The 12,530-nt window shown below is 41.7% G+C and overlaps 1 protein-coding gene across 1 annotated transcript in view; it reads left to right on the top strand.

Annotated features, from left to right (window-relative positions):
* The window catches only part of LOC147747918 (rab GTPase-activating protein 1-like), a 1,062,456-nt gene that overhangs the window by 1,032,062 nt on the left and 17,864 nt on the right, over positions 1-12,530 (top strand). Inside the window, exon 20 of the mRNA XM_086926396.1 lies at positions 2,944-2,985. Coding sequence (XP_086782522.1) covers positions 2,944-2,985 — 42 coding nt within the window. The remainder of the gene's footprint in view (positions 1-2,943; positions 2,986-12,530) is intronic.

Below are 12,530 nucleotides of genomic sequence, written 5' to 3'. Positions count from 1 at the left end.
GGCCACAGAGGGCAGGGGCGCACAAGGAGTGCTTAAGAATGCACAGTAACAGCAAGAATAATACAATAATACAGCACAGGAAGCAACAACAATTGTACAGTGATGAAATAAAAAGGAATGCAGAACCTGGGGCACACCAGCGGCGAACACTCAGCAGCACTCGGGACCCAGAGGGGTCGAGCGGCGTGGGGAGTGACCTGGGGTCAGGTCACGCAGAAATCGTGCACCATCTTGAAGTGTACTGATATAGCGATTACCCATACTATCGAGTGAACTCTAAAACGCAAGCTGTATTACATCAGAACAATTATTAATTAATTAATGAGTTCACGTGTTCTTTTATCTAAAAGAATGTGTTCCGCGAATACCGTGTGTGTATCACAACCGAAGACCACTGTATCATGCTGAATGGAGTGAAACATTTGTGTAAAATGCAAGGAAATACCTCCTCTATTCAGAACAACAATGCTGCAATTCACACTAAGACCACATATCTTACTAACTGGAGAGAAAGAAACATTTTTTTGTAAAAGGCAAGTGAATTACCTGCTTTATTCAGAAAAGCTGTAACTAAAAAACCTAGTTATTATAATTGTGTTAAGCACAAAGGTAACCAGAAGAAAGCAGAATAGGCTAAATAGAGTTAAAAGTAGGCTGACACCATGTGCTTGTGAAATGACGAGGTTGCCTGAGAAGATACATATGTACAATCTATGAGCAACAACAACAGAGCATTGTCGCTATAATGCTGATTCCACTGGTATAATGTCACTAAGATGTGAAAAATAGAAAATACTGGCCAACATGCAATCATAATTTGCGACATGAACATCTTGTAAATACTCATAAGAAACATAGCATTTCAATTCGATCATTCAGACCCCCCGGCATAAGGATCTGTAGAAATGTTGTCCACCACACTTCTCTTTGAGCTAACGCCCTACTGTTGTCAAAACCTGGTTTGATCGGTAATACTTCTAGGATCATGAATTTTAACTGCGTTAGTGTGCTGATGTTCTGTCCAGTGTGTGGCAAAATGTGATTTAATACTTTTAGTGCGGATAGTACTTTTATGCTCAGTGATCCTAATTTTGATCTTGCGAAACGTTTTCCCTACACACAGAAAACCGCACGGACACTTAATACCTTAAATGACATTTGTGGTATGGCAATCACCATTGTACCTGAGTGTTATTGGTTTACCAGAATGTGGTTGGTTATGTTTCCTGTAATCCCATTGTTACAATTGAGACAGAGACTCTATCTAGCCACAGATTCCAAACTGACCCACCCATTCTCCCCACTTTGTGAACAGATTTCTAGGAACAGGGCTGTTCACCTTTTGGGGCCCTGGTTTTCTACACCAGTTGTCAGTCTTCTTCATGGCTTTGCCATCCTGGTGTGGGAAGTCGTGAAAAGAAACTGACGCCAGCTCGCTGGGGTAGCGCCTATTTAGGCACTGCACTCGTCTCTTCAGGCGGGGATGACGCGACAACGCCACACAGAACAGAACAACATCACCTACCGGCACGCAGGGGTCCTGCCCACAAAAAACATTCCGGATTCAGTCTGATGCCTGGAAATAATTCTAAGATATGGAATCTGTGGCAAGATAGAGTCTCTACCAGATAAGGCATGTTGTATAATGTGCAGACAGCCTGTTTGAGGCTGGCAATTAAAAATAACTATGCCAGGCTAACAGTATGTGTATTTAAAAATTGAATCAGGCTCAGGAATCTATATTAACAGCACCAATCAACTGATCCTAGATGTACCCAAAAACAAGCATTGTCAAAGCCAATAGGTCTAGCTTGCATTTGAGACCTGACAAAGATATTGAAAGAAATTGCTGCCTTGAAATGAAAAACAAAAAATCAATTGTTTTCTCTATACACTGCATCTTTGAATTAAAAATAGTCCTTCGTGCAGTGCAATTCAAGCACTACATAGGAGATGAAATAAATACACCAAACAGCCAGTACCATGAGGTGAGAGAAAATACTCCTTTCTGTGTAACCAAGGTCCACTTTCTATATATTTTAAAGAATTTGTGGTAATAAGTCACATACAGGTGTGCTATTAAGTCAGCCCTAAAAACACAAGAATAACCCTTTTGCTCATTAGCAACCTTCTCATACAGAATTTTGCCCATTGCTCCTACTCTTCAGAAAAGAACTCTAACCCTTACTCTTCGAACCGCCTCTCCTTCCATCTGACTGACGCCTTAATCCTCTACAATGTCAATAATGGAAATGATATCAATTCTGTAATCGTTGTCATTCACATAACTGTCTAATTGTAACTGTGGTAAACCTGCGCCTCCTCTGCTTTTTATTAACTCCAACCCTGCCTTTTAACCAACATGGGGCGATACACAGTGTTTAGGTCTCTATAAAGCCCTCTTCCTCCCATTCCCCACTCACAAGGGCAGACCCACCCAAAAAAAAATCCAAAAACATAGTTGGACGATAATAATAACCTGTTGAATACAAAAGGCAACTTATTTTGAGCTTGCTGGTTTAGAAATGGTTAGTACAACAGGAGTTTAATAGTGGAATTATTTTCCAGCGATTCATCCATAAAATTTGTAAGTAATCAAAAAAAGAACATGCAGACTGAGGCAAAGGTTAATAAAAAGTAAATGTGAACTTTTGCTGTTTTTCATGTCGTAGATCTGTTTGAATTTGCTTTTTTTCATCTTTTGCGTTTGCCATTTTTTATCTTTTGTATTTGTGTTGTTTTTTTAACTTATAATTACAATATATTTTACCCTGTCCTTGTGCGATTGATTTTGCTGCTCAATTCCATTGCTGTCCGTCTATGGTATGACTCAATGTTAAACTGTTGATAGTGCCTTTGTTAAAAGAGAATTAGTTATTATTTAATGTTACCTTTTCAGTCTGGACGTCTCCCGTCTCTTATGTTATGTTTTCTTCTCTGCAGGGTTTGAACATCATCTTTAACGTAGCCCTGGCGTTTCTGAAGGTAAGTCGTCTTCCATTATCACAATGTATGTTTTAGTTCCTTACAGACAATGTGGTCTGCTTGTTTTTTTTTTGTTAGAGGGCCTTCGCGTCTCATCTTTTGTGAAAAAGCATGTGCTCTTGCTTACTGAACAGGCTAGGCCAAACTGTGTCCTTTTTGTGAGGCGCAACGGAAGAGTCCACTTCTGGTAACCAACATGACAGACACAGCGGTTGTTACCATATGGAAGCTGAGTTAGTGTGCCTTTAAGGTTGCTTGTTGGAACCATATGGTGTTCTAGCATAAGTTAAGCATGTCTGTAAACAAACACACACACTGTATTCACTCTTCTGCTGCTCACTGTGCTGTTATAAGCAAATGTCACATTTTTACGTGAACCTTGGTCCCATATAAATAATGGATGCAAGGGACCACCATTTCAGAAGCTTTTGTGCGGTACGGATCAGAAATTATATGTGCGGACCACGAACTACTGCCAACGCTTAAAAAATGAAACTTCAAATTTAGATTTTTTTCTTCTTTTTAAACACATTCCATTTTCCTTTATGGAAAACGGGCTGCGTTTAAATAAAAAAGGTTGCTTTATTTAAAAGCAATCAGAGACATGGTAGGTTGCTGACCCCAGCAGGCCTAAATCCCTGCGATGGCAGCTAACCCTAGTGGGTCGCAAATTGTGACTTACCTCCCTAATATTCATGCGGTGGTCGATTTCCGACCCACTATGAATCGCTATTGAAGTTCAAAAGAGTTTCATACATTAGGTATAGCAAATTCCTATTTGCGATTCGCAGGGAATCGCAATTAGGAAATCACTATTTCTAATCATCATATATCAGGCTCTAAATTGGTATAAAAAAGAAGTACTTTTTCAGTAAGCAGTTTTCTTTGGTGATTAGGTTACTTAGGGAGGAAGGAATGGATTTGTAGAAAAATATCTTCACCGTCTGCATAAGCCACTGAAACGGTACTAAAGTTGTCAATTTGTTTGAGAATCTGTGGAAAGGTTTTGCCAATATTTATTGAGGTTTTTCTTTGGTCAGCCGTGTTTTATGCCTAAATCTAGAGTATTGGATGTTTACGTCTAAAGGGCCAGCATTTCAGGATACCTGCTGCTAATTTAAGTGACTTATTGTAGTTTTGTTGTGTGTAAATTTTATGTTGCTGTCATAAATATCTGGCATGAATCCGGCTCTCCTTTGAGGACCGTAGTCTGAATAAGGTACATGTGGCTGGACATTAACCTTTATTGACTGTGATAGTCTGGGTTATCCTCTTATTAACAACCTAGCCACACAGAACCTCTCGTAGGTAAATTTTGATTGCTACCACTGGAGACCCGAGGAAACTTAGGGCCTAATACAATTCCCACGCAAAGTGTGCATTTCCATAATTATAGTTACTGCAGAGTGCAATAATTAGTGGGTGTAGAATTATCAACCTGATTCCAATTTGCAACCCCACCAGTGAGGGTTAAGCACAGTTTGGAGGAGGAATGTGTGGGATGAACAGACCAGAATTCAACATAAATTGCACCCGCGATTTGCATCTAATAGAAACTTCTAGCCTCAGATTCCTTACTTACCTTAGAATTATCTCCAGGTTTCAGACTGGATCAGAAAAAAACATTTTTAACAGTATCCCTGCATTCCGGTAGGTTGCGTCGTTCAACTCTGCGTGACGTCGGCCTTGCTGGAAGTGACTTGTGCGGTGCTTTTATAGGTGCCACTCAAGAGTGCTGACATCAGTTATTTTCCTTCTTGCCAGTCAGTGCAGATTGTCAGAAAGCTACCCTGTCAATCACTTTTTGACTGCTTTTTCAACGTGTTGTCGAAGTTGTTTTAGAGTTCTTCTCCTGGTGAGGCTGAGATGTCCACTAGGAAGGCCAACTTCAAGCCCTGCAATGCCTTACATCAACAGATGTAAGTGAGGGACCCTCATCTTGTATGCCTCTGGTGCCTGGAATGGGACCATGATGCAAAGACCTGCGCCGATTACCGTGCCATGCACTCACAAAGCCTTAAAGGCGCGACCCCACAAGCTCCTTGCCACCCAGTATACGACGCCGCAACAGTCTCGATCCCGGTTGAGAGAAAGGTCCCGGGATCAATCAGGGAGTCCTAGATCCTTTTGCATTCAAAGTCGTCGCATCTCTGTGGAAAGTCAAATAAAAAGAAGAAAAGCAAGAAGTTGAAGAGGTTGCCCCATCGAGGTCGCCCCATTTCGGTCTTTGATCGGAGAGTCTGCTGATGCCCGTAACTGTAAAGCTATGATGTCACCGTACAATTTCATAGCCCAACCAAATGCACGTGCAACAAAATAAGGAGGTCATTCAGATGCGACAGACAGTTTGATGCCGTAGACTAAATCGGATGATGCCTTGTATCAGGTTGCGAGGGCCTCATAAGTCCTGTTTGGTTTTCATTCATTTACTTGTAGGCCTCCATCTTTATTGGAAAATCCTTAATTACAGGTACCTAAAAGGAAGGAGTAAAAAAAGAGGGCCATAGCAGTCATTCACTTCTGAACTGGTTCAACTTGCTGCACTTTTACAGTGGCATGACAGAATGCCACAAAGGGGCATTCATTGAGATTATTACAACTCCAAAGCCAGTGCTCTGCACAGCCAGTTGTGATAAAGGATACGAAGTGGGTTGAATAATTCAGGGTCATAGTTTCACTCTTGCTGCCTCTCTGACACCCAGCAACCTCTCTGCTCTCTTCATTTGAAGGTTAGCGAAAGAGCGTGGCGTTGTAGGCTGAGGCGGGAGAGCACAGGGTCGCTGAGCGCGAGGCAGGCTGAGAGTGGCTCCACCCACAGACATCATGTCAAACCACATGCTTGAACTTTCCCCAGAACTACGGCACACCCGTAGAAGTTACTTTTGGGGGCTCTGAGCGCCCGTGGGGAGCAACCATTGACTATCTCTTATGTGCTCTTTTTTAGACTCCATCTGCACTGCTCCAAGCACTGAGTTTGTTAGAAGTTACGAAAGCGCAAACCATGGATTAGGTCTGGGCCTAGCCAACAGCGGTTTGACAACCGGCTCCCATGCTTGATCTGCCCAATGGTAGATAACTATCAGAAATGTATCCAGTTGACTTTGGTAGCTAACTAAAATGGTCTTGAAAATGAAAGCTTTTTCTCTGCTAGGCCCTTGCCCTGCCACATTGAAGATGCTTGTATTGCCTGTGATCGATGGGACCCTCATTACTTTACTGAATGCCTCTCTTGATCAAGGTACCGTGCCTCAATCATGCTGGGGTTCGGACAGAGTGGCTTTAGATATTTTATCGTGTTCCACACTCCTTGTCTAGCCACTCCAACAAATTGTTCTTTTGGGCATTTGTGAATGTTAACAGGTAGGCAACGTAGGCCTGGTTTGCAGTGGTACAAGCTTTGATTAGTTGATTATTGGTCTTAAAGTGCTCGAAGGGTATGTCCTGTAGCCATTTGTTTGGCTGATTTTCCGTTTTATTTGCAGGAGTTTTTCTTTATTTATCGTTGCTGTCCTAGGGGGGAAACGGCCACTACAACGAGGCCGTTTCAACGAAAACCTTAACCACGCATGCATTACAACGCATGCGTGGTTACAACGACAGCCTTTACCACGCATACCTTTACTACGAGGTACGTAGTAAAGGCATGTGTGGTAAAGGGTACAAATAAAAAAAGGGGGGTTGGGGGGGCTTCCCCCCCCCAAAAAAAACACTAACCTTTAGACGAGAAGGAACGCAATCGGCGTCGCAGAGGAAGAAAACGGCTGTTTCTTTTTTTCTACGTATGACGTCACCACGGAAAAAAACGTGGAGAAGGACAAGCGTGAACATAGCATTCCGAAGTAACGCATGCGTGGTAAAGGCATGCGTTACTACGGAGTTCGTTGAAAGAACATACAACCGTCCTAGGGAGAGTTTGCCTCTGTATAGTGTCTCTGTCAGTATGGGAGGGAATAGTGGTGTGAAGTGCAAGATGTGGTAGAAGATAACTAATAGTTGCCTGTGTATGAACAAACTTTGTTCATCTCTTCTCAGAATGGGCTCTAGATTTTTAATAACATTTTATGGTCTCTTTTGGTATTTGTAGCAAATGGTTAAAACCTCTGCCCAATAATATGACACAGTTAAAACTTGGGTAGAAGTGTATTGGGTGAGCATTCATCTGAGAGAGAGTTCACTGATGTCAAGTTTTAAATATTCCCTCCTGCAGCTGATAATGTTTTTGATCTCTTTTGCAAAGACTGAATATTTAGTGGCCTCTAATATTCATTTTGCTGCAAAAAGAATCTTTATCTAAAAAAGGGAGATAAAACATTTCCAAGAACAGTGAATCCAAAAGATGGCATAGTAGACGGCCTGATTATCATACTAAACTCAGTGTACCGCTTTATTTATTTTTTTTGCCGGGGATTTGCGATTTGGTCATTTGCAGTAAATTGCCACCTTTCACAAAAAACACTTACTCATATGACATAGGTAACATACTTGATAACATATGTATAAGCTAACCCTTTGACCTTTTACAAGCGGAGGAAAAAGGTCATGTTAATCAAAGCAAGTTTGCTCGCGCGTCTTATTCCATTTGCTTCTCTTCCAGTTGATTTGGGGTTTCTGAAATCCAGAAGAAAATTGTGAGATGTCCCTTTGGGGATCTCCAGGGACAATGGTGTCCCCTTTTGAATACTCTAGTGCTCATTGCTGTACTCATCTTGCGACAAGTCTTGGTCGATGTGTCCTCTTAACGCCTTAACCGCGGCAGCAATTCCGCCGCGGTGTGGGCGTTCTAATGAGTGGGCGTGGCTGCGTTGGCCGTTCGCAGCCCTGGGGAGGGGGTGCTCCCGTCGGCCAACGGCCGACTGGCCGACGGGAGCAGGGAAGGGGTTAAGTAACACCATCCAGTTTCTGAAAAATAGAAGATCTTTAAAGCAGCAAAGGAGACTTCAGCACTCCTGAAAGTCCTCTATATACTGTGTTTCTGGGAACAATCCATACATTGCTGGCTCTGCTGTGATGCTTCTTGTTGGGCATAGGTGTATTCCCCATCCGTGGTACATTCTTTTAGACAAGATGTGTAACAGTTGAGCCTTCTGGGAATGAAAGCTGCCAATATCAGGCCAGCTTGGATTGCCGTCCAGGTGATGTCCTTGTGTTTGTCAATCGTGTAGAGGCACCATTCTTCACGGTTGTTCTGCTGTCACCAAGGACAAGTCCATTATCTGCTCACTATTCAAATCTGTGCTTGGCTGATCTTTAGAACCCACTGTTTAGGGGTTGAGATTTTCATTCTGAACTTCTTCACAAACTTTTTCACTTCTGCTTTGTACCAAGGTGTGGACAAGTTAGGGGCGGCACTCACCGGTCTGCCCATCCAAGGATCCTCCACCTTGTTAACAGAAAGGAGTGGCTCAACTGGAATGCTGTATGGCTTTCATTGTTGTTCCACAGGGTGCTTCTAACACAGTAGCATACAACAGCCCATTCAGGATTGTGGTTATGTCCAGCACTTCTTTCATTCCCTTTTCATGGGATTTGAACATCACCTCCCTTATTCACGCTGACCATCTGCAGTGATCCAAAGAAAGTAGATGAGCATTTGTTTGATTGCCTTGGCTATTTTTGCTGCAACAGCCAAAGTTGAGCGACTGCTGAAGTACTGGCGGAGTCTCATTCCTCAGGACCAACGTCTTCGTCTTGATTGTCAGTTTACTGAAGCTCCAGAGCCCCAGCTTCTGTTTTGTCTTTCCAGCCATTTGTCTAATGTCTTCTACATCATTCCTTCACCTTCAAACCAGATTCCTAGGATTTTCAAGGAGTCCTGCTAGTTCGGGATTGGCAGTGGGTCTCAGTTGGGAGACAGTGGTCTGAAAAACAGGTTCAAGGACTTGGTGTGTAGTTGACTTTTGCTCCAATACCTTCTCAAAGTCATTGCATGCCTTCTCCTTTGCCATCAATGAGTGCCTATCCAGGCTCAGAGCCACTAACTCCATGTTCCCCAGCAGAGAGCAAGTAAACTGTCAGAAACCTCAGTTGGTGCGGAACGTCTACAAGTTTCCCACGTGAAACTGAGTACTCTGTGATCAGAGAAGTTGATGACAACCATGGAGTTCTGAACAGGCGTCGCAAACAGGATTCACAACATCTGTCCATTTTGGTGGTCATTTGAAAGTCCCTGACATTAAAAAAAAAGTGTACTGCAGGAGTCTGCCAAAGTCTTTATCATCAGATACTCTTATATTGCCAGATGCTGAAAACAGAGAAATATTATGCTTTGAAAAGTCAGTTGAGCTGGCATTTGAGCCGTCGCAACTGCTTGCCTCGTGTGAGGTCAGGGACTGGATGTCCTGCCCAGAGATATCCGTATTGGCACGCCAGGGCGATTGCCAATCTGGATTCCAACATTTGAGTCTTCACTTGTTTACTTTGTACACGTGTGCATGTTTATAGCATGATTTTAGTCAAGCCATTTCATCTTACTTTCAGTTTGATACATATCACCCTTCTTTCCATCTTAAAGTTCACTACCAGCTTCCTCATGCTCCTCACTGGTTAACTGTCGGCTCCCAACAAGAACTGAAACAGTTTGTCCAACTTTTGAAGTGGAGGGCCAGGTTCAGTGTTTTCCTTTACTACCTAAGAATATTTCAGGAAGTGATGTCACATAAGGAAGTTGTTTATGTGACCTGTGCCCCTTCCCTTCACTGAGTCTTCCTGCACGCCAAGTCACTTGTGTGCCACTGCTACTTGTCACCTGATTTTAAATTGAAGTATATAAACAAATCTGGTTTAAATTAGTGTGGATGACATTCTGTAGCACCAGTGTATCAAAAAAACTCACTTCCTAAATGTGACCAGAGTATTTTAGGAAGCGTCTACTATTTACCCATGAATGTGCATATGGCACAGGCTTCCTTTTGTTTTGGACTGATGGAGAGGGGCCTGGTCTCTTCTGTAAATGTACCCACTTTAGCATCCCTGCAATCTACCCTGACGGAGTCCAGCCTTAAATGTTATCTGCTTCCTTTAATATCAGGAAGGAAAAAGACAGAGGAAGGAGAAGAGAGAGAAAGAAAGAAAAAACACTGTTGTCGAAAACCCAGTGAGCCACGGCCATTCAGAAATCCGCAACATACAGCATACATTTTTTTCTACTTGAATGGACCTTTCATGCAGAAACGTGTATGTCCCCATGAGCCCACTGACAGGTCATCTGGGCAGGCAAAATCTGTCATTCTTTCAACTTGTCACAGGCTTGTGTACAGCTGGAGAGGGATATATATATATATATATATATATATATATATATATATATCCCAAACATCCATCCGACTCCAGAGAGTAAATGGCACGTACTCATGATCAGTAGGAATAGGGCAAATTTATTGATTCAGGTCTCCCACGACCCCGCAAAGACAGAGAGACGCGTTTCGCCTGCGCAGCAGGCTTTGTCAATCCCCAATATATATATATAGATATAGATATAGATATAGATATATATAGATATATATAGATATATATAGATATATATATATATATATATATATATATATAAAGATTCCTCCCCAGCCTGCTCTGCGCTCGCAGACACCGCCTCCACGCCAGCAAGGAAGAGGACCGGACCAGCAAAGATGGTAATTTTATTTTACAGATTAAAACAGAACCAGCGACGCGTTTCGGGCGGGAAGCCCTTGATCACGCTGCAACATGTTTATAATCAATTATGCTTTTTTTATATAGGTGTATGCAGTGAATTAGGCGCCACCCCCTGGTGACGCCCACCATGATCATGTGGTAAATACTAAACAGTAACAACGCACTACCGCTGATACATAGTTGCTATTGCTGAATAAACATACAAGAATATATAACTGGTTAAATCCAGGAAATCATCAACATATATTCAATTATATAAAAATATTAAGGTACAATCCTTACATGTTGGATTTCAGTTAAAAGATGTATATCTCTTATGTGCAAATAAGCAATCTAATACTTTTAGCAGCAAGATAGTAAAGTGCGTGTGCCTAAAAGTGCATAAGTGATAAAAATTGTGATAAAGTGCAAGAATTTGCGGAAAATATATGGCACTACCACTGAAACAATTACTAACAGTTAGGCATCATTTCTCAATGTATGAATACAAAAATTCATCATCCTAGTCCATAACTATTTCTATTTGGAAGGTCAAAATAGAACAAAAAGAACCATTTTATCAAGAAGCTAAAAATGACAGTATGTGTAAAAAGATTCATAATTCATATATATACATACCTATACACATCCCCACTCTTATTCTCACCACCCCACATACCTAGCCCATTTTATGAAAAGTGAATATTTCAATGGATTGCAAAACCCTATGTGCTTGTAAAAAACAAAGCAAAGCAACGTAAATGACAATAACTATATACATACCCAACTGAAAAACTATATACACACCCAACTAAAAAACCCTCTCATGATTATTTACAAAGTGCATATCTGTGCGATTCGATATATACACACACACACCTCTTCATGTGCAACATTAAGCTCAAGGTCAAAATAATATCAATATCAAAATTCTAAACATGGTATTCACATAATAGTAAAATCACTGTACACTTAAAAGATAATACATATTGTCTATCATTAAAATATTGTACGTGATATGTGAATAGAAACGTATGAAAATTATGTATGTATAATGATGCCTAGTACCTAAAAGTTGCCAAGTAAAGTGCATAGGTGTCCCTATAGGTGAAAATCGATGTAAGTTTCACCAGTTGTAATTACAGAATAAGGGACATATATGTGGGACTTCTAATAGGGAACCTAACTAGAAGAGCCCTGAATCAGAACACAGATATAGGTAGAATCAGAAGCTGGCAAGGCCGAATGAATTTATAAAAAGTGATGCATCTCCTCAATATTATTGAGCCCGTTAGGCCAACGGCTATCGAGCTCCAATATATATTTAGACTCCAATTTTCTGAGTTGAGCCTCACGATCACCTCCTCGTCTAGATAAAGGAACTGCCCCTATCACAAAATAACTTAAACAACTTAGATCTTTGTTGTGCACTCGTTTAAAGTGACGGGCGACAGGGTAGGCGGGGTCACTATGCAAAATAGCCCTGAGATGCTGCAGAATTCGGGCGTGCACCTGGAGCTTAGTGCTACCAACATATCTAAGCCCACAGGTGCACGTCAGAACATAGACAGCATGATCAGTCTTGCAGTTGTAGTTGCCATAGATGTTTTTGGCAACTTTACTGAACGGAGTATTGTACTGGGTGGTAGTGACCCCAAACTTACAAGCCCTACAACTGGAGCATTTAAAGAAACCTCTTGATGGGCGAAGCCATGGAATTTTGGATTTCAATTCAGGTGTTGCTTTATCCAGATGGCTGCCCATGGTTCTGGCTCGTCTGAAAGTCACTGTGGGAGAAGAGGGCAACCTAGTGTTGAGAATGTGGTCGCTCATAACAATCGGCCAATGTTTGTTCAAAATTGACCTAATTTTTCTGTCTTCTCTACTAAAAGTGGTGATCAGACGTGGGCACTCCAGTT

The sequence above is a fragment of the Lissotriton vulgaris genome, chromosome 1_1 (assembly GCF_964263255.1).
Source record: "Lissotriton vulgaris chromosome 1_1, aLisVul1.2, whole genome shotgun sequence".
Classification (NCBI taxonomy): domain Eukaryota; kingdom Metazoa; phylum Chordata; class Amphibia; order Caudata; family Salamandridae; genus Lissotriton; species Lissotriton vulgaris.
This window is presented reverse-complemented; position numbering and strand designations above follow the sequence as displayed.